The following is a 21,652-nucleotide window of genomic DNA, read 5'->3' as shown; positions in this document are numbered from 1 at the left end:
ACCTTTCCATCTTACTAAGTTCTAAAATATCCTTAAGAATTAGTTTGATGGTGACAAAAATCAGAAAAGTGTTTGCCTCTGAGAACAGGCATGAGGAAACATTCTAGGGTTAGGGAAATGTTTTACATCTTTATGGGGCATGGAATACATTGGTCTGTGCATTTATCAAAACTCATTAAACTATGCACCTTACAATTTGTGCGTATCATTATGTATAAATTATACCTCAAATAAAAGGAAAGAAAAAATTGAAGAAAAGAATTATCTACAAATATTTTAAGATTTGATTTTAAGACACATAGCTTACATTGCTCTTATTCAATAGCTATTTAGTGGCTACCTAGTATGCACCAGGAGTCCCTGGATGGTGCAAATGATCAAGTGCTTGGCACACAAAACAGGTAGAGAAGACTTGTCTATCTGCATATAACATCTTTCTTTAAATCACACATCTTCTGTACAACATAAAAAAAGTAGTCAAGCAAGATACCAAGTGATTTAAAGTTGCTTATTTTTTTTTTATAGTGAATTACCACATGGTTCTTAGATATGGCCACAAAGAGAGTAGGCTCACGTAGCAGTGATTGGCGTATGGAAATATGCACATGAAATATACTCAATTCTTCCTGTGTTGCTCCAGGTGAATAGAGAGACCAACTGTTGTGCCTTGGATAGCTGTCTGCAAGCTTTTAAGACCCCAAGATCAACTTATCTTTCTCACATGGCTTCAACTTAGCATTGGTTTAAAATTAACACATTTCTCTCCCGCACCCTGCTATAAGCACCCTGCTATAATTACCTTGCGAAATGCTGACATAAGGGGTGTAATTTTCCGGTTATCTACTGCATCCACATCAGCACCTGCTTGCACTAGCAATTGCACTACATCAAAATGACCGCCGTTAGCTGCCAGCCAAAGTGGTGTGTTTCCCTTCTTGTTACGGACATCAATGTGGGCTCCCCTATAAAAATCACTGAATATTAATACAGTTTGTTTCTCATGAGAAGAGGCTGACTTTTTCTAGTTTTTCCTATCGTGTTTTGTTATTATCTCTTAGAAGATAACATGCAAATAGTCTGTTCTTGAAAATTTCAAAGAAATAAAAATAACTTTTATTACTTTAAAGGCTCTGAAAAATGAACCATAGGAAGTTCTGTATACATTAATACAAAATTTACCCACCTATTAATTAGGAGCTCACAAAATTTGTAGTGACCTTTGTCTGCTGCTATTGTTAAAGCAGTGTCTCTTGAGGAAGGCACAGGGGGGGCATTGACATCTGCTCCTTTATCAAGGAGAACTCTTCCAACCTCTGCATACCCTCCAGAAGCAGCTTCCATCAAAGGGGTAAGACCAGTCTGTTTAAACCAAAATTTATGCAAGTAAATTCTATAATTTCTTTAAAAGACTAAAGCAGCTGACTTTTAAGAGAATTCTATTTGTGATTTTTCTCTCATAAAAGAATTAACATTCATGGTCTTCAAGTTTACTAAACAGCAAGTCAAAACTGTTGCTTAGACAGATCAGAATGAATTCACTTATCATAGCGTACTACCTTATGCAAAAAAGGAAAGAGTTTCATAGCTTTTATGCAGTTAAGAATTTATACATTAGATAATAACTTCTCTGTGCAATACAGATATTATTTTTGAAAAGGAATAAAAAGAAAATTAAGGAAGGCACAATGTTCAATGGGAAAGCTTTGTTTAGAATATATTCTGAGAATGCAGTTTGCTAAACAACTCAGGATAAATTCCTTCAATTCTACTCAAACATAGGTAAAATAGATAAAAATATTACTTTTTTAAATATGTGTCTTTTGAGCATCAGACTCCAATATTTTTGTCAAAGGACATTTCCTGCTATTGTTGTTAGATGCCATCTTATCGACTATGAGTCATGGCGACCTTATGTATAACAGAACAAAACACTGCCTGGTTCTGTGCCATCCTCACAATCGTTACGTTTGAGGCCACTGTTGCCTGCAATTATCATTTCCAAAAAAATATGGATTTCTCTAGTATCTTTAAAAGATAAATGAGCCACACTGAATATTTATAATACAAAAAGACAAGCTAGATGGAAGGAAAGGTGCATTTCTCTTTGTGCAACGAAAAGTGTGAGGGATAACTACACCTCCTCATTTCTTAGATTAAAAGTATGTAAACATTACATTAAATATTAAGAAATATAACTAATAAAGTTCAAGGAGAAAGTATGAGCTTTTCATTCAAACCTTTTCAATTTGAAATGCCCACCAAACTGGTCATTGTCTGATTACAACGAGTTCTGCCTAAAGTGCATTTTTCTAGGGTTCTAAATATCTAATAGTTTTAAGCAAAGAAATTCAATTCATGACATACTAACTCCTACTTTGTAAATGCCAAATAATCATGAAACTGTCAGAATCTGTCATGGCCAGATTTGATCTTAGCTGTGCTAATTTTATAATGTAAGCACTAATTTTTTTGCTTGAGATTTTACTAATAATAAGCACATGTCTCAGTAAAGAAGTTCTTTAAAAATCCACAAAAAGGACTTAATACAAAATAATCTTACTATATTCAAAAGCTGCATACTAGACGACTAATAGAGAGCCACTCAAGGCTGCAATTGGAAAAAGTATTGATCTGTTTTCTTAATCATTCACTGTCCTTAGTAAAAGTCTTGAGTGAGAATAGTGTGTCACTGACCACTATATGGCACAATTCCCCAGTTCTGCACTGAGGCATTAGTTTTAACTTACAACAATTTAAAATATCATATTCAGTTTCAGTTGAAATGTCATACTCTACTAGAAATATATCTGAAGTAGCTGACAAGTCATAAAATGCTTACCTTTGCCCTATGTTCGACATTGGCTTTTCGGTCCAGAAGCAAACTCACTACTTCTGCTCGGCCTTGGAAACAGGCCAGGGTGAGAGCTGTGTTCCGATTGGTCTCTATCTGGGCGTTAATGTCTGAACCCATATCAAGCAGTAGTTTCACTGCTGGAACATGTCCATTCATTGCAGCCAACATCAGGGGAGAAATGCCTAGTTTACTCCCAGTCCTATGAGGGAAAACGTGCTTAGAAATTAAAATAATATGTTGCCTCTTTTTTTTTTTTTTTAAGCATAGGGAACGTTAAAGATGAAAGCATTTTAGTAAAAGAAAGGTTTCTAACACTAATGAATATATTTTATTTTTTAGGCTAATAATCAGGAATAGGAAAATCTCACAATTTAAAAGATAATCCTTATTTAGGGGTTATAAATTTCCAACTATACAAACTACTTTCTGATATAAGACCTCTTTAAAAACATCAGCTGAGATAAGCTGTCATTACTTATAAGCACATTATAGAGATAATTGTTGGCCCTGAAACTTTAGTGCTATCTTAATTGAAAATGGCATATTTCCAAACATTTAGGGGAAGGCACTTAACTCTAAGGTAGTAACTTACTAAACATCAATAATTCAATGTATGACTAGGTAATACCTTGAATTAATTTCTGCCCCAGCATTAAGCAAAATCTTAATGATATTAACATATCCTCCAGATGCAGCTAGACTCAGCGGTGTATAATCAGACACATTTCTATGTTCTTTATTTGCACCTCGAGCCAGTAGCAGGTCTACCACCTACAAAGTGAAATATGAAGAGAGAAACATAGTTTACACCAAGGGCTCACCTTGTAATGAAGGAAGCACAAAAAATAGGACCTCTAACTTCTTTCTCTACATATTTGACATTTTAATTACATTTAATTAGGCCCTAAATATTCATATATTAGTACTAGAGAAAAGGGATCAATTTTATATCAAGGAATTCAGAGCTTTGAAATCCCAATTATATTGTAATAAGATGTTATCCTTTCTATTTGTTAATTATTAAGAAACAGATTTGCATTTCATGTGCTAGGGTTGTAGTTCATTCAACCCCAGTCAATGTAAGGTAAAGAGAATTTTTATTTGGCCCAAAAAGGGAAGAAACGGATTCTTTAAAAGGGTATTTACTATCCCCATTAAACTTAAAAAGTATTCCATCCTCAGAAAGTACATGGAACATGTCAAGACATATGCCAGTTTTATTCATGTAGTTTTTAGTTAAAATACTACTCATATGCATATTTAGAAATACAAGCAAAATGTTTATAAAATGAAAACATTAACACACCTCCTGACGTCCACCAGAACATGCCAGTGAAAGTGGAGTATCCTTGGTTCGTTCAGATTGTGCTTCAATATCTCCACCTTTATCTAAAAGGATTTCAACAACTCCAACATGCCCTGCTGTTGCTGCCAGGATCAGTGGTGTGAAACCTATATCAGAAATCAATAAATAAACTCAAGCATATTTGCATTTTTTATTTATTAGGCCATGTTTCCAATTCTTTATTGTTTTAGTAAAAAATGGCAGATACTGATAATCATTTAACATAAAACTGCTCTAAACCTTAATTTGTTAGTGAAAAAAACCCATAAATACATGATGAAAAGAAAATGGTAAGTCAATAAAAACCATTAAAGTTTATACTCATAGCGAACTTTGATGCCTCTGTGAGCTCTACTTTTGGATAAAGGAGAAAGGCTCTACTTCACTGATGATCTACAGTCTAACTGTTAAATTGTGGCGAATTATTGGGCTCTGTAGACTGAAGAATCTAGGCATTCCTAACTGAAATACACTTACCCATCTTTTCACGGAGATAGTCTAGGGACTATTTATTGATAGTGAGAAAACTAGCTGTTTTCTAGACTCAGATTTTATTTCTAACTGACATTTCTTACCTTTTTTGTCTCTGTGCTCAATTTTTGCATCTCGAGCAATGAGTACAGATACAAGTTCTTCATGACCTCCTGCACAAGCTAGTGTTAATGCTGTGTCATGATTGCTCTCAGTCTAGGAAAATAAAAAAGTAAGTTAGGCTTTTTTTTTTTTTTTTTACAAAGGGGTTATCAATTGAAGAATAAATAACATTTACTTTTACAATGAACACACAATAATTTTTCTTTCCAAACAAAAAAATCAAAATGTGCAAAATAAGTTTAAATAAAGCAATCTACTCACATGAGCATCAATGTCAACTGAAGGATACACAGGGATCATAGATTGGGAAGTCACGCTGCTTGGAGTTTGTGAACAGGGTTCAGGTGTAAGACATTCTGTGGTCTGAGAGGAACTGTTTGAACCAGTGGGCACTCTGCTACTCACAGCTGAAAAACAATATTCCAACTGCTGAATTGCACTTAAAAGAATAAGGACATCTCTACACAGAAAAACACATAAAACAGAAATTTCTATAGCAGTAATATAGTGGTTAAGAGCACACTCTTTGGAGTAAGCTGGATCCAGGCTTGAATACTAGTTCCACCATCGACTTTCTAATCTTGGGCAAATATTTTAAACTCCCTGAGCCTGAACTTTCCTCATATGTAAAAGGGGAATAATAACAGTACTTCCCTTGTAGGGCTGTGGGAAAGACCTCTTGAGATAATACAGATAAAATGCTTAGCATAGTGCCTGATATTTAGTGCATATACAATAAACGGTAACTTTTTATATTGTCAGTAAGGAAGAAAATAGTTTCCAATAAAAAAATAAAAGGATTTCTATAGCTTAGTTTGTAAAAGGCAATTAGATAAAAATACCTTGAGGACAATGCAAAAAAAAAAGGGGGGGGAACCAAGTTAAAATATTTCTCACATAAATTGCAGAGAGTATATGTTTTTAACAGTCAACATTTACTTTGAAAATTTGCTAAAATACATCAATGTTTGAAAATCAAACTATTTTTAAATGAACATTAGAGGTTTACATTGTTGTTGTTGTCAAGTTGATTGCAACTCATAGCAACCCCATGTGTTATAGAGTACAATTGCTCCATAGGGTTTTCTTGGCTGTAATCCTAATGGAAACAGATCGCCAGGACTTTTCTTCCATAGTACCGCTGGGTGGGTTCGAACTGCCAACCTTTAGGCTAGCAGTTAAGCACAAAGTGCACCACCTAGGGGTCTTTGAGGATCTCAAAATTAAGTGATTTGAAAACTTAGTTAATCAAAATTATATCTTTTATGTCTCTGAATATCTCTTATGTTTCATAACAGGAGTTTGCCCCATGGGGGGGGGTTTCTATCGCAAAGGGATATTTTGAGTAGCCAATGACATAATGTGTGTATATGTATATATTATATAATGAATATAGAACATTTAGGATACGGTTTGGCACATGGTAAGTGCTCAATAAATGTAACTATCAGGTACTTTATGGGACTTTCAGTACTACTGCTCACTGTATCGAAGAATAAAAACATTACTACTCAAGAAAGGAAAAACTGAGAAAAAACATATACTCATTCATAATACAGAAAAAGACAATAAGGCTTCAGTGATGGCAATAACCTTCTATTTGCACCCAAACTAAAATCAATCAAAAACACATAGGACTTGAGGAAAATACAAGCATTTCAAGTGTTGGAGAATGTTTTCTCGCTAGAATTTTGTATGATTGAATCCTAATCAAGGATACTATCACAACAGGTATGAATGACTTAAGTTCATATGTTACTTGTTTAAATAAGCAAATTTTAAGATGCTTGGATGTTTCTATGTGAGTTGTCCCTGCGCAATATAAATTTCTGCAGCTTCTGTCACAACATAAATGTATGTAATTTAACAAATAGAAATGATTATCATATATGTTTATTTCACCTAGAAGACATGTACCACGGAAACGAGGCTTTACAATTATTTGTCATTTAATAAATTAAAAGCAGTATTTTGTTACACCTCCTCAAAATAGTACCTATGCCTGAAAAACAGCTCTAGAAAACAAGACACTAAAGATTAATATACAGTATTTTTTCAATAGTGTGATTTTAATAGTGGTCCCATAATTAACGTACACCTTACTAAAGAACTACATTTCTATCATTAATACCTTGCTTATTTATGTTATCTCCCTTTTTTAATGAAAAACTTATTGAAAATTATTTTTAAAAAATTAAATAGAGTCATGCCAGAATGTGATGCGATAAAGGACTTCTTTACAGAGCTATCTTTTAGGATTAATTACAAATGAAAAAAGACTAAAACAGTAGCAGGAGGTTTTAAAGGTACATGTGGAATAAATATTTTATTAAAAGGAAATTATACTAGGACCCTTTCATATATCCTAAAACTTTGCCTACCTCTGAACTAAATGTCTCTGAAAATGACTAAGACAGACCACTATCACAAAAATCAATATATAATTCAAATAAATTTATACACTATTCTAGAATGGGATGATAGAAGAACTAGGTGCAATATTCTACCTGATTCTTTATGAAATTAAAGATAGATTTGTGGGCAATATGGAAGATAATAACAAACCTTACTATGTAAAAATCTCACTGACGTAGGTATACATGAAATATGTGGGGTTCACAGATACAGTGAGGCCCTGTGAGAACCGGAACTTGGCGAGACTGCCTTGTTTTTCTGGGTCTCACAAGTTTTCCCCCTTTGACAGGGTGCAGTCTGACCACTTTTCTATCACTCTCCATTAGTGGAAAATATTTGCGTTTTCCTTCTGTCACAGGTTTCCGCCTTACACAGGTTCTAGCTTTTATTGTATTAAATCTCTATAATCTGTTTATGTAATATTAATTATATTAAATGTGTTCTATATAAATAAAATCTGTAAGTAAAATATTGACATATATTGTTATTTAAAGATATTTTGCTGTAAATCACCTCAAAGTAAAAAAATTGTCTAATTACTCTTTTACCCTTGAGCCTACATTGATTACCGGAGGATTACTTAAAGCAAGATACTTTGGAATTGGTATCTGTTTTACAAGAGACTGTTATGGTGCCAACAGTAACAATGCACTAAGTCACAAAACTATATTAAAACCTACATGTACATCAAACATTAAAAATAATAAGGGAAATTGTCATTTAATATAATTTAGAAGCCTTAGAAAATAACAATTAGATAAATTCAAAACTTCCAGTTGAATTGGATGCATGCATATTACATCTAAGATCCTTAAACCAGGCTGAATTGAGTCTGAATCTTGGCTTTACTGCTTACCAGCAACTTAATTTCCTAAAGCCTAAGATTTCTTAACAGAACAACAGAGGAGGGAGAAAACCTATTTTATAGGATTATTGTAAATAGCCCATAAGACAATGCATATAAAGCATTTAGCACAGAACTTAGTGCATGGTAAGTGTTCAATAAATACACATAAATTGATAATAGTTTATTTTAACCAATCCTCTTTATATATTAGGCATGAAAATTTTACTAGATGTTTCTAGAACTGCTCAATAGTCAAAGCTATTTGGAATTTCTTTAAATGGCTTTAAATTTTCAGACATTAGAACTCTGAGACTCTCTTGCTATTAGGATAACTTCTAAAAGCCCAAAACTCATTTCCAGAAGAAAGGACCTGAAGGACAATGCTACCAATCAAAAGCTTATATACATTCTCTCTGGGATTATATCAAATATGACACACATAAAACTATGTACTAAAAGGCTAAGTTAGTCAGCTATCAAGCCAAGACATTAATTAAGTATATAACCAACTTACTATCATGACACATATTTTGAGAGTAAAACTAATAAAAAATACTACTTAATCCTACATTTAAAGAGTAAAATTTATTGGTATTATATTCTCTAAAGTAAAATTTTAAGATATACAGTATTCTCTCCCTTATTAAATACAAGAGATGAGAACAAGATTTAATTTAGGTAAAATTAATTACATCTTTGGCCTGCTCTCTATAACTCTACCAATATATTAATATACCTTATAATTACTGAATTCGATATTTACTTAATTCACCCTGTTTAATTTCTTTCACTTTAAATTACGAAAATTAAGAGCAACTTGGACTCAGTAAAATAGTATGTTTTCGATTTTAAGTTACACAGGACATAATCTTGAACTAAGAAAATCTAATTATTGTCATATATTTCAAAATAGACAACCTTCATAAAAATGGAAATTTTATATGAAAATCTTCATTTTTATGACTATATGAAGATCCTTATTGGCTGATTTACAAGCTAAAACTTATTAAGCAAAGAATATTGTGTCATGTAGTATTCTAACCATTAGACATTAATATCTAACATTAAAATTAAATTTTATTAGTTAATATATTAACATTATATATAATTCAAAGATGTTTTCTAAACCAATTTTTAATGTATCATGTAAACTATAAAAGATCATTTCCATTTAACAAATACTTTAGTGAACTGGAGCTACGGCTGCTAATCAAAATGTCAGCAGTTTGGATCCACCAGCTGCTCCTTGGAAATCCTATGGGCAGGTCTACTCTGTCCTGTAGGGTCGTTACGAGTCGGAATAGACTCAATGGCAACGAGGTTTGTTTTGGGGGGGCGGGGCTTAGTGAATTAATTAAAATTTGACCTTCCCTATAAGAACCATTTGGTTTTATAAGAACCATCTATAAATAATAGCAGAAAGTTAATAGCTATAAGTTCCCTTTAGAGCCATTTCTACATTCTTTAAAAAAAAAAAAAATTTCTAAGTAACAACATAACTGGATTGATCAGTAATGTGGGTTTCATAACTGCAAACTGAATACTTAATTAGGAATATAATGCTATTTACCAAACTCTAAATCTTAAAAATTTCACTCCCAGCTCACCAGTTTCATCATTATTATTCAAAATCATACTTTACACTCCAGTATCTGTGTTTTTACCCAGGCTAGAAATTATTTATAAATTATAACTATAAACGGACTGTAAGAGTTTACTCATAATTTATAACAATAATTTTCAGTATTAATGATACAAAGTTTATTTGAGTTGAGTGGCTGTGGGCCGGAGATATAAAGACCCAAATTAAAGAATAAAGACCCTTAATCTTTAATTAACTAGAAAGCATTTCCCAGCTTTTTTAAATTTTCTTTAAGGAAACTAAGATGTTCCTCCTCTGCATAGCGATACCTACTACATATCAGAGGAGCCTCAAAGGCAATACTATAACTTTATAACCATTGGAAATCATACACAGGCCCAAAAAAATTCTGGTTTAAGTAATCTTATTCCACATTTTTAAAGATTCAGTAAAGATTAAGAAGACTGAAGGCTCACAAAAGAAGAAAGGAAACTGGGATAGCATAATTGGGATGGGAGTAGGGGAGGAGAATATGACAAGAGGAAACAGACAACAGTAAGGAAAAAAATGTCGCAATCAAGAGACAGAGGACTGGCCTGCCTTTGAATATCACTCCAGCTACATCTTAGTTCTTGGTCTTCATCCACTGTCAACAGCCATTCTGGCTGCATTTCTGAACTGGGTTCTCATGGAGGTGATACATTCACCAGCCATCTTTAGGAAGGTAAATGATTAATTGCATTGTTTTCCCACTGCTGCAAGGACAATGAAAGGGAAAGTAAACTTGTGTACCTCATTTCATAACTAGTTGTAACTTTTCCACACAACAATAAACAGAAACATATACTTTAAGGTTATCAGGCCTTTCTTTTTTCTTTGTGTGTGTCTGTGTGCTTTCATCAAGAATTAATGCAAAAATCCCAGTCTCCATATCATCATCAAGTGATGATAATTTCAGTGTACTTTAGTCTCTTACCACAAATATTTGTAACAACATGGGATGCTTATAGTTTTCTCTGAATATCCGTTTAAACTAGAAATATTTAAAGTGATACAATAAAATTATAAAAAAAGAAAAAGCAATATGATCTAAAATTATGATTTCCAAATATGAAAGTCACCAGCAGGAAAATCTTATGTATAATCTTATGTGAATACCTCAAAGGCCTATAAAAAAAATTCCATTCTGAGCTCTCCTACCCGAGACATCACACGGCTGTTTTGATAGTAAAGGTCTTAAATAAAGAATCACGGTATTTTATTTCTTTGCCTTTGCAATGTAATGAAAAAGAGGGGAAAACAAACTTCTGTGTATTAGTGCTGTAGAGTTTAGTAACATTCACTTCTGAAACACTTCAAGAAATGCGTATTTTTACAAAGATAGTTCTAAAATGGAAAAGTACAAACTCTGTGCTTTCGGAGGGGCATGTAAAGAAGCTGAACACACAGATTAAAGAGAAATTATTACAGATACATTTCTTAACCCACCTGCTATCAGGTCATCAAGAGTGTCGGTAAGCGTCTGGGCTGGAGTTGCAACCATTAGTCCATCTGGTTCTTGAACTAAGAGTCCCTGACCATGTCCAGTAATAGCAATCTGAGGCTGTCCTACAATCTGCTGATTACCTGATACTTTCTGAAGTTCAAGAGAATTTGTCCCATTAGAACCTATGTCACTGGCAAAGTTACGCTGTGGAGATGATAAAGGCTGGACTGGGACAAAATCAATTTGTTCTGCCAATGGTGGAGACTCATCATCAACATCATTATCTGTAAATAAGACTGTGTCAACCTGAGATAACTCTGAAAAGTGATCCTCTGCGAGACTACCACCTCCTTCCCCTTCTGGGAAGACTCCTTTGTGTGCGCACTGCTGGTGTAGAGATACTGTGTCTTTCTGACCTTTGGTCTCCAAGTATTCTTTGGTAAATTGTTGCTGTGTTTTCATCTGCAACTGCCTTTCCACTTTCTGCAGTTCCTTCAGTATTTTCTTCTTCTTCTGGACTTGCTCTTCTCTGTTCTTTTTAAGTTCTTCTATCTTATCTTTGTTCAGAGGTTCACCTTGAATTAACTCCAATGACTTAAGCTGTGCTTTTTCAATAGCACTAATTCTTTGTCCCAGTTCATTCAGCTTGCCTTCAGTCTCCTCTACTATGCACTCCAAAGGCTGGTATGGGTGAAAAGGTGGCAGTAGGTCCTGATCTGCTACCTGCAGGGAACTGGACTTCTGCTTGGATGTACCTAAGCACATGAAAAATGTTTGAAAAAGTGCCATGCTAAAAAAAAAAAAAAAAAAAATCAGCCTCCCCTCCCACATATACACGGACCTCCCACCCCAAAACCCTTATAACCAATGCTGTACAATAAATGTCAGAGTCACATCAGTGTTAGGTAGATTAGCACCTATACTCATCCATTTCACATTGCATAAATTGGGATGTTGCCAATTCAAAAAATGTGAGTTAAAAAATATAATATTTAGGATAGGAGATTTTGGATATTAAGGCCAAGGACAGGGAGAAATGGAAAACAAAAAAAAAAAGGAAAGACTCTCAAAATTCTGCTTATTAGATTGGACATTTCAAAGAATATCAAATCTAAAGCAGTCTCAAAATAGGTTTGAGGATATATCATTAATGTTAGCTTAACTGCCCATTTTGAACAATTGTTCTTTTAGCAATATTAACTGTACAAGTAGAAATTACTATAAGTAAAGGTTATTATAAGACTATAACTTGTAGATCAAAGTAGGATAAAGTGTTTTTCAAGTTGTCAAGAAGTTTCTGTTCTTACACTAAAACAATGTGATGTCACAGCTTTTTCAAGACATACCCTTCTAAAAATCCTCAGTTAAAAAAGTCTCAATACTTCTGTACCTGAACATTACATTAAACATATATCACAAAGGATATTTATTTTGAGTTTAAATAAGAGTAAAAGTCTATCTATGAGAGAAACAATGAATGTTACCTAGGAGAAAATCAGACTTCTAATAGAGGTTTACTCAGATTGATAGTGTATGTTAAAAAAGAAGTAAATGCGTATTAAGGTTCTGAATTGCACTTAAGTTACTTTCTTTCATTCTTTCCCACTTTTTAAAATTCCCTTCATGACAAGTCAGCTGAAAAATAAGTACCAATATTAACAATCATAACATGTGGATATGAAAGGGAGGAAATATACTTTTTGATGTATAATATCTACTTTGAGGTAAAAGCTTGTGGTTTAATCTTATTTAGGAAGAACTAGAACTATTCAACAATAAAAAGCAACAGAGTACTGATACATACTATAACATGGGTGAGCCTCAAAAAACATTAAGTGAAATAATTCAGATACAAGAGATCACATATTGTGCAATTCCATTTATATCAAATCTATAGAGAAAAGGCAAATCCAGAGAAATGGAGGAAAGTGGTAGATGCCTGGGGCTATAGAGGTGAGCAAGGAGTGATTACAAGAAGGCGTGAGAGATCTTTTTAGGGTGATGGGAATGTTCTAAAAATAGATGGTGGTGATTGTTACACAATTCTATAAATTTACTAAACTCACTGAATTGTCAAATGAGGAGTTTTATGGCATGCAAATTTAACAATAATAGTTTTTTTAAAAGAAAGAACTGGGTAAAAAATAGTTACTATTCTTTTGGCTTATAGCCAACATATATGAATAGTGTAGCTAATTTAAGAATTTAAAAAATAAGAACATCCAATGCATTCAAAGTAATTCTCAAGTCCAAAAGGAAAAACAAAATCAACCAGTAGATGTTAAAACACTCTGAATCCCCAAAGGGGGACAAAACCACTGAAGAAGAAAAAAAAATCAGAGATTTAACTGCTTTTTTGTTAGAATAAGGAAATCTCAAAACTGTAGGTAGCTCAAACATCTGCAACATGTGTAGTTACTGAAAATGTCTAATACTTTTTCTCTTAGATCTTGTCTCTATCAAGGTCAGAAGCTCACAGCCCAATATCACTGCAAACACTTTAAGAGGCTTAATTAGTCCTTAAAAGTAACCTTTAGCAAAATGTATTGTCAATTCGATTTTATATTTCTATCTGAGCAAAGTAGTAGGGAAAGACTATATTTTTTCAGAGCAAAGACCATTAGATTTGTAAGATAATTTTATAGCTACTTCCATAAGATCATACGGGAGTCCATGGTCTGATTTATTTGTTCAAAGAGACTAGTAACAATCGACAGAAAAAAAAAGGGAGGTAGCTGCCACAAATAGCAGTGTATATGTCTGATAGCAAGGAAATTTTCAGTTGTGTAATAAATTCAATGACATGAGCAGAGTAAATTTAGAAATTCTGCAAAGATTGAATGCTCCCTTAACATTGATTAATTTCAGAATACCCTCATACAGTTGCTATGTCATTTGTATTTAAGATTAAGGACAACTAGGTAAGAGTTCAATACTGACCACACTGGTAATTACATTATGACCAGGTTGGACAGTCACAGATGTAAAATCTTTATAAATAGTAAGATGATCTAAAATAAGAATAGAATTTTGAGGACAGTAGCAGATAGGAATGGCCCTGTCTATTTTGTTAGATAAAGTGCAAGAAGCTTAAAGCATAAGATTTTTAAGATTAACTTATTTAACTGACTAGGAGACGAAAAGTCCAGAACACATGTAACATGAAAAACAGAGGACAAAGAAAGTAACGCACAAAAAGCAGTTCTTCCCAAAAGAGCCAATGGCTGAGTATCTGTAACCACGAAGTTAGTGGGATTGCCTAGACACACGTCAAAGCACTAACATAAGCTATAACATCAAGAATAAGCCAGGCTGGTAAAAACCAGATAATGTTGCCTAATTATTCCTAGAATCTGATGCAACACCCTTCAGTTTTGGGGATAAGTGGAGGATGTGACAAGTGTCCTCATTTTAGCAACACATTTTAAGTAGGCAGGTAAATAAGGAGTATTATAGGACACCAGAAAATAAAAGGGTTCAAACATCTCCCACTGTCAGGTACAAATAAATATATCTACTAATTGACAACACTGAATGACACTATAAAGTAACTATTTAGAAACATAGGTAAAGTCACCATCTCTCTTGTTGCTTCAGTTTCTACCCTATTTCTTCATTTTTCACTTATCCTCCATTAATAAAACTAGAGAAAGTTTATAGTAGAAAACCATGATATGCAGACTGCTTAGAACAATGGCCTCTATTATAGGCAGTGAGGGAATGAGGTGGACATATACTCAACATGTAAGCATAATCTTATCAAGTATTTATGTCTAGAATAATTAGTGCGCTGGGCAATAAAAAGATCATGGCCAAAGAGGGGAAAAAAAAACATGATATACAGGGAAATCTAGATTTGATTTCAGATTACTTGGCTGGTTTTGTCTAATCAAATTTGAACCTTGTTCTGTAAATTCCTTATTTTCTTACATCATCACACAGCACTCTACTTGAGTGTTTTTTAAACAGCATTCCCAACACAAGCACTGTGTCTTAAACAGAAAAAAAAAATTGATGAAGTGGAATAAAAAATGACACAGTGCATCAAATGTAGTATATATCATTTCATCATGGAACTTGTGTTTGGATAAACAGATGTATATTAATTGTGTCCTGGGTTTCAGTATAAAATATTTCTTATGTAGTCATTGTCAAAAATGAAAGCCACTGTCCCAGAACTGACTCATTTTCCCTTTATGTCTAAATATTTGTTTCAAAACTTCCCAAAGAAACATGGCATGTTATATATCTTTAACATAGTAACCAATTAACCAAGGGTGTTCAAAGATATGGTATCTGTATTACAAACTAACACAGATTAATTTAGCCTTCTTCCTTTCAATATAAGCAGATATATGTGGAAAGGCATTGTTAAATTTGGGGGTATGTAAATCCACATAAGCATGATTATACAGTGGAAATCTACTCAACTACAGAAATAGTAGTATTTCCAATGGAACATTCAATTTCCTTTACTGCACATATAATTTTTCTATACAGTTTATCATTGTAAAAATACAGATTACATAATTTTTTAAATGATTTTATATAAAAATGTGAGAACTTTTCTTGTTTCCTACTCTAGTAAACAACTATGGAATATAAAGTAGTATGTTAATTTCATTCTCACTTTATACTTATACTCCTGTTTTTGATCTCTTTCCCGCCATTCTAGAATACTACTTAAAAAAAATTTTTTTTTTAAAGAATACTACTTCTTAATTTTTTAAAACATCCTCTTTAATTACACCGTCTCTCTTTTTTAAAAACTCTTAATAGTTTTCTTCTGCCTTCAGGATAATCTCTATTCTTAGCCTGTCTTTTATTAGTTTACTCAACAAATATTTGAACATCTAGTATAAGCAAGGCATGGTGGACCACACAAAGATGAGCAATATAAGCCCTGCCCTTGAGGAGCTTACAATCTAAGAGGGGAGCTAAAGCCTATACAAATCAAAATATAAGGATAAAGCCAATGGCTGGCAGGCATGGAAGTGGAAGGGGTATGGAAACTTTATGCATTGCTGGTGGGAATGTAAATTGCTGTAGCCATTCTGGAGAACAAATTTGCAGCACTTGGTCAGATAAACATCATGCATTCCTATGAGAAGCAATTCTGCTCCTGGGTATACATCCAAAAGAAATTCTCACACAGATACATAAGGTGACTATACAAGGATCTTATCACAGCATTGTCTATAGCAGTAGGGAATTAGAGGCAATCTGGGTAGCCATCGCCCGCAGAAATGATAGGTAAAACATGAAGGATGTACAGGGTGAAACACTGTGCTGCAGGTAGAAACAATCTAGGGTAGGCACATGGATAGAAATTAAAAAGTGTAGAGTGAAAAAGAAACAAATGGGATCTACAGCACAATACCATCTATGTAAATTAAAGATATACACAAAAGTAGTAAACATTTTATAAGAAATTGTAAGAGCAAAAGAATATGTATATCAAATACATTAGAATGACTGATTATAGGGGAAGTAAGGGAATGAGAACAGGGGCCAAAGGGAATAAACAAAATAAGAGAGGAGCCATTATGACAAAACACCAGGAATTGAGTATGATTAACTTAACCCTCTATTCTTGAAACCCAAAGGGGAGGTAGAGGAAGTGGTGGGAGGTCAAAACTCAGAAGCTGAGGGAGTTCAGAGAAAAGAAATTACTCCTCAAAAGGGCTTGAGGTGCAGAAAAAAGATGTGCCTAATTTAATTTGATGTCATTTTAATGCTTTCAAGCAGATTAGTTCTAATTATACAATCTACAGAAGATAAAAATGAGTCTTTTCTTTTAAAATCTCTTTAGAATCTGTTACAAGTAAGTTAGATGGAACAAATGGCCTCAATCAACAAATTATGTACAAAACTGATTTTGGAAAGGCAAAGAGTTTACAATACATGTCTCCTGTCTCATCTGCATATTTATAACTATAGTTAATAAAGCTAACTAATGCCAGAAAATTGAGCACGTCATTTTCACTTGCTTTCACATCTTGTTGAGGTGATTCTGAGGCCTCTGTCAGATGCTACCTAGAAGCTCCAATCCTTGAAAACCAACATTGGACAAGTAAGATTAGTTGCCTAAATCAGGAGGATGTGGGTCAAGGTGAAAGAGGTCTACACAAATGGTGCGTGTGGGGCATGAAAGAAAAGAACATCTGAGTAAGATATATAAATACATATACAAACCAAAAATAAAAACTGTTGCCGTTGAGTTGATTCTGACTTATAGTGACCTACAGGACAGAGTAGAACTGCCCCACTGGGTTTCCAAGGAGTGGCTGGTGGATTCGAACTGTCGACCTTTTGGATAGCAGTCGACCTCTTAACGACTGTGCCACCAGGGCTCCAAATATATAGTCAAACACCTGGGTAAGATTTAAGGGCAAGAATACATTTTAAAAGGATGCGGATGTGAATATTTATAAGATTTATTAAAAACAGACATTTAGGAGTAAAATGTTATAATAGAAGAACTTTAAGGAATGACTGCTAGAAGAGGAAAAGAAGAGAGTCCTATAGAATAAGAACACTTCTTCATCCCTAATCACATGAACAACACAGAAGTAATACATGGGCTTAAAAGAAATGAAAACAAAAGGGTCAAACAGCAATTTCATCACTCAAATGAGCTTCTTTAGAGACATATGAGAAGTTCTGGGGAGAAAAAAAAAATCTTAAAAGAGAAAAACATAATACTGTATCTTCTATCATTCAAGATAGGTTTTTCTATTTATCCCAGTGATTCATGTATATTTTTATATCATCAACTGATTTTTCCTAAAAATTCATAGTGACAGAATATTCTCATACATATGATTTATACTAACATGACATTTTAACTCAATGCATTATCACAGTTTGGTCCTTATAAATAATTATTGGGTTGACAACGCTACTTGGTAGCTAGTGCTAGCAAGTGCCAAGGGTCTAGATCCAAGTGTTAATATTTTTCTCCCCTAAAATTATAGCAAAACAAAACATTTCTTAAAAGGTTAGTTTACTTTTATATTATTCAATAAGTAATAAAAAGTCAAAGTGGAAAAAATTTGTAGATAGTGTAAGAGGGTATTTCAGTAAGCAAAAACATAATTATTGAGTATCAACTTTAAAAGAATCACTACCCAAACATTTAGTTACATATTGAATCTATATTAAAAATGTTTTACTTTCTACATATACTCCATGTCCTTCCTAGGCTATTTCTTGATCATTTGTGGCTATGCGTTAATAACAATTTTTTTAAATGACGTTTTAATCTAGTACCAAATTTCCCGAACCAAAGTTACTCTATAGGGTCTCGCCAAACAACAAACAAAAACAGGGGCATATAAGTTTTAATATTTTACTACATGCTGTCAGCTGATTATGATGCTCAGAGCTCTTAACAAGTATATGTTTAATTTGCTTTTTAACTGTTAATATTAAAAATAGCAGTCTTCATTTTCTGAAAAGTTTCAACAGCTAGGTAGCTGATGGGAAACTGCTAGAATTAACTGAAGTCTAAGACACTATAGATATTTCATCTCTGAAATTTATAAATTTCAGTTTATAAATTAAGTAATTCTTGGTGAAGGCTCTCAACTCTCTAAATTACTAGAATTGACATACCTTGACATAAAATTGATATAATGTTACAGCAGCTTCTGTTTGCTGCTCTAACAGTTGACCCTTACCAACTTTTCCTTAAAGCATAGTATTAAGTATACCAATATATACTCACAAATCTCAATTTGATTTCAAAAATTTAGGAGTTGATCACCAAACCCTGAATGAAATACGCTCATAAATTTGTTTTTATGTAGTATTAAAAACCCTATATGTTATCTATTTTGTTTCTTTTAGAGGACTCCACTAGGATAACTATATATGAGTATCAAGTGAAGGTATTTTATACCTACAAATGAAAAGATAACAGAAAAATATCATAGTTCATAAACTTGAGACCTTTAAATAGTGTGTATCACCTTTAATATCTACTTGGATATTATTTATACATATTTAATAGTTATTTGTCCAGGTATACATATTGAAAAATGCTTACCCACTATATTCAGCATTATATGCAATAAACTAAACTTAATTCTTAAACTTCTTACTGAATTGAATCAATTATACTAAGTCTTAACTACACAGCAAAAACACATTTTCATTCCTCATACTATTGTTTAAAGAGTTCTCAAATGCAAAATGAATGTCTGATAAGCTTTTGCTACTTTAACATAATCCAGAACTTGGTTTGCTTCAAGTATTTTCACCTGTGCCAGATGAAAACTATAGCTAGAGGTGTAATTACAGGAAAACAGTAAGAAGTCATTTTTTCCTAGCAGTTGTGTGCCTTTCCTATTTTAAATAGCCTATAAGACTATTTGCATTTATCAGAATTACCTACCTCAATTAACCATAGGTACACAGTTACTGAGTACCATTAAACTAAGAGTACTTTTAAAGATTTATGAATTAGTTGATAAAATACCTATTTTAAGGAAAATAATTCAATAACTAACCTTTCTGTACTCCTAAAAGTGCAGGAGAGTTCTCCTGTGAAGTTCTGTCAGGTTCCTGGGGAGGTACAACCATGGCAAGTGTATGCATTGGTACGCGTGGAACCTAAAAAGTGAACTCAGAAAAAAATCATCTCAGACCAAAGAATAAAACAAAGGCTCATAAATGAAAAAAGATGCTGTTTTAGGTTTTCTTCATATACCACTAAATTCACTTTTTTATTTCTTAAAGATAACAGGTCTTCAGCGAAGAATAATTTCTGAGAATATTCACTGGACACACTCAGGCAATTTAGAAGTAGTCAATGATTTAAGCTAAAATGGAACTAATTATTACTCTCTTGCTAAGGAGAAAGCCTCGCTGGTTCTAGTTACAGCTAGGAGTACAAGTTACACACTCACTGGTCAATTTACCCTTGTTTAAAAGAGAAAAAAAAAAAAATCCAACACATTTCCTAAATCGGGGTATTTTAGCAGTTCTCGGGATATCTATGTAGAAAAGAACTTAGGATTTCACGGAACTTGATATCTTTTCTATATTCTCCCCACACTTTCAGGTAGGTTGAAAAGTTATTTTAATGAATTTTTGGTGTATATATCTGGTTAACCATACTTTCCTGATTGACAAAAGCAGCTATGACTAGGATAACTAATACTGCTTTCGGAGGTATTAAGTAAAAAATATGTCACTTGGGTTAAGGGGAAAAGCTTTCTCTTGTTCAAGTTTATGCTCAATGCATTCATTAAAAAACAAAAAATCCTAAAGACCTGGTTGCAGTAAGACAACTTGGAATATTTATTATATTTGATATTGAATGATTTTTAAAAATGACTATTTTTAGTAAATAAGTCAAAAAAGATTTTTCATCTACCGTAGAAGAAAATAAATCTTAAATAATTTAAGATGCTTATCACAATATGCAATAAAAAAAGAGAAACAAACCCATTTTGCTAAAAACTAAACAAAAACTCCCAATCAATCTGAAGAATATTTACATTTACAAATAAGCTCTGTTTTATTTTACCTGAGACTGATCTTGAGAAGGTGGGGTAAGCTGTGACATGTCTGCGGTAGGAACCGATAGAACATTGTTTGGATAATCCAATAGATAAGAAACAACATTGGTATGGCCACCCTTTGCAGCTTCAATGAGCATTGTTGAGCCATCCTGGGAAAGAATTGATACTATAATTAATTCTTTTGTAAATTTTTACTTATAATTTGATTGCTACGTACACGTAGTTTCTTAGCAGCTCACATAAAATCAAAACTCATTTAAATAGCAATGAAAATCAAGGACTGAGAGATCAGACAAACACACACACACTTAGGTAGAATACCTTGAGTCGGTGAGTAGGGTCAGCCCCATGAGCCAAGAGTAGTTCAACAACTGCCAGGTGGCCTCCTGCACATGCCAGTGACACTACTGTGTGATCATTATTGGCTGTAGCCCTATTCACATTGGCACCTTCAGAGAAAAAGAAACATCAATATTAGTGAAGGTTGAAATCAAGCCAGCTCACAGTGCCATTAAAAAATTTTTTTTAGGTATACCATAGACATAAAAAAGTGCACAAATCATAAGTGTATAGGTTGAAAAATTTTCACAAAGGGAACACACCTGTGTAACCAGCACCAAGATCAAGAAACAGAACATTATCCACATCCCAGAAACCCCACCTTGTGCCCGCTTTCAGTCATTACCCACCCTCCCAAGGGTAACTACTATCCTGACTTCCAAACTGGTTCATAGTTTTTGAACTTTATTTGAATGGAATCATACAGTGTACTCTTTTGTGTCTGGCTTCTTTCGCTCAATATTATATTTGTGAGATTCATCCACATTGCTGCGCGTAGTTGTAGTTCGTTCATTCAATATCACTTTTAAAATGGAAAATCTAGAAGACTAAGATTAATAAATATATACAGGTTAACGTAAACATCAAAGTAATAGCATTGTATGTAACTCTCAAAATGTTTCAAAACATTTTTAATCTACCTCTAGAAAGTGGCAATAT

General features: G+C 33.3%; 1 protein-coding gene across 3 annotated transcripts in view; it reads right to left on the bottom strand.

The window, feature by feature from the left end:
* The window catches only part of ANKHD1 (ankyrin repeat and KH domain containing 1), a 155,568-nt gene that overhangs the window by 23,003 nt on the left and 110,913 nt on the right, over positions 1 to 21,652 (bottom strand). For all 3 annotated transcript variants that reach the window (XM_049873810.1, XM_049873813.1, XM_049873811.1), the window contains 11 exons: positions 20,975 to 21,102; positions 20,659 to 20,802; positions 19,637 to 19,739; positions 11,126 to 11,878; positions 5,055 to 5,200; positions 4,775 to 4,886; positions 4,161 to 4,306; positions 3,483 to 3,625; positions 2,840 to 3,053; positions 1,184 to 1,359; positions 800 to 962 (listed from right to left, as the gene is read on the bottom strand). In XM_049873810.1, the coding sequence (XP_049729767.1) occupies positions 800 to 962; positions 1,184 to 1,359; positions 2,840 to 3,053; positions 3,483 to 3,625; positions 4,161 to 4,306; positions 4,775 to 4,886; positions 5,055 to 5,200; positions 11,126 to 11,878; positions 19,637 to 19,739; positions 20,659 to 20,802; positions 20,975 to 21,102 (2,228 nt within the window). The remainder of the gene's footprint in view (positions 1 to 799; positions 963 to 1,183; positions 1,360 to 2,839; positions 3,054 to 3,482; positions 3,626 to 4,160; positions 4,307 to 4,774; positions 4,887 to 5,054; positions 5,201 to 11,125; positions 11,879 to 19,636; positions 19,740 to 20,658; positions 20,803 to 20,974; positions 21,103 to 21,652) is intronic.

The sequence above is a fragment of the Elephas maximus genome, chromosome 2 (assembly GCF_024166365.1).
Source record: "Elephas maximus indicus isolate mEleMax1 chromosome 2, mEleMax1 primary haplotype, whole genome shotgun sequence".
Classification (NCBI taxonomy): domain Eukaryota; kingdom Metazoa; phylum Chordata; class Mammalia; order Proboscidea; family Elephantidae; genus Elephas; species Elephas maximus.
Note: the sequence above shows the minus strand (reverse complement) of the source record. Positions and strands in the feature narration are given on the sequence as shown.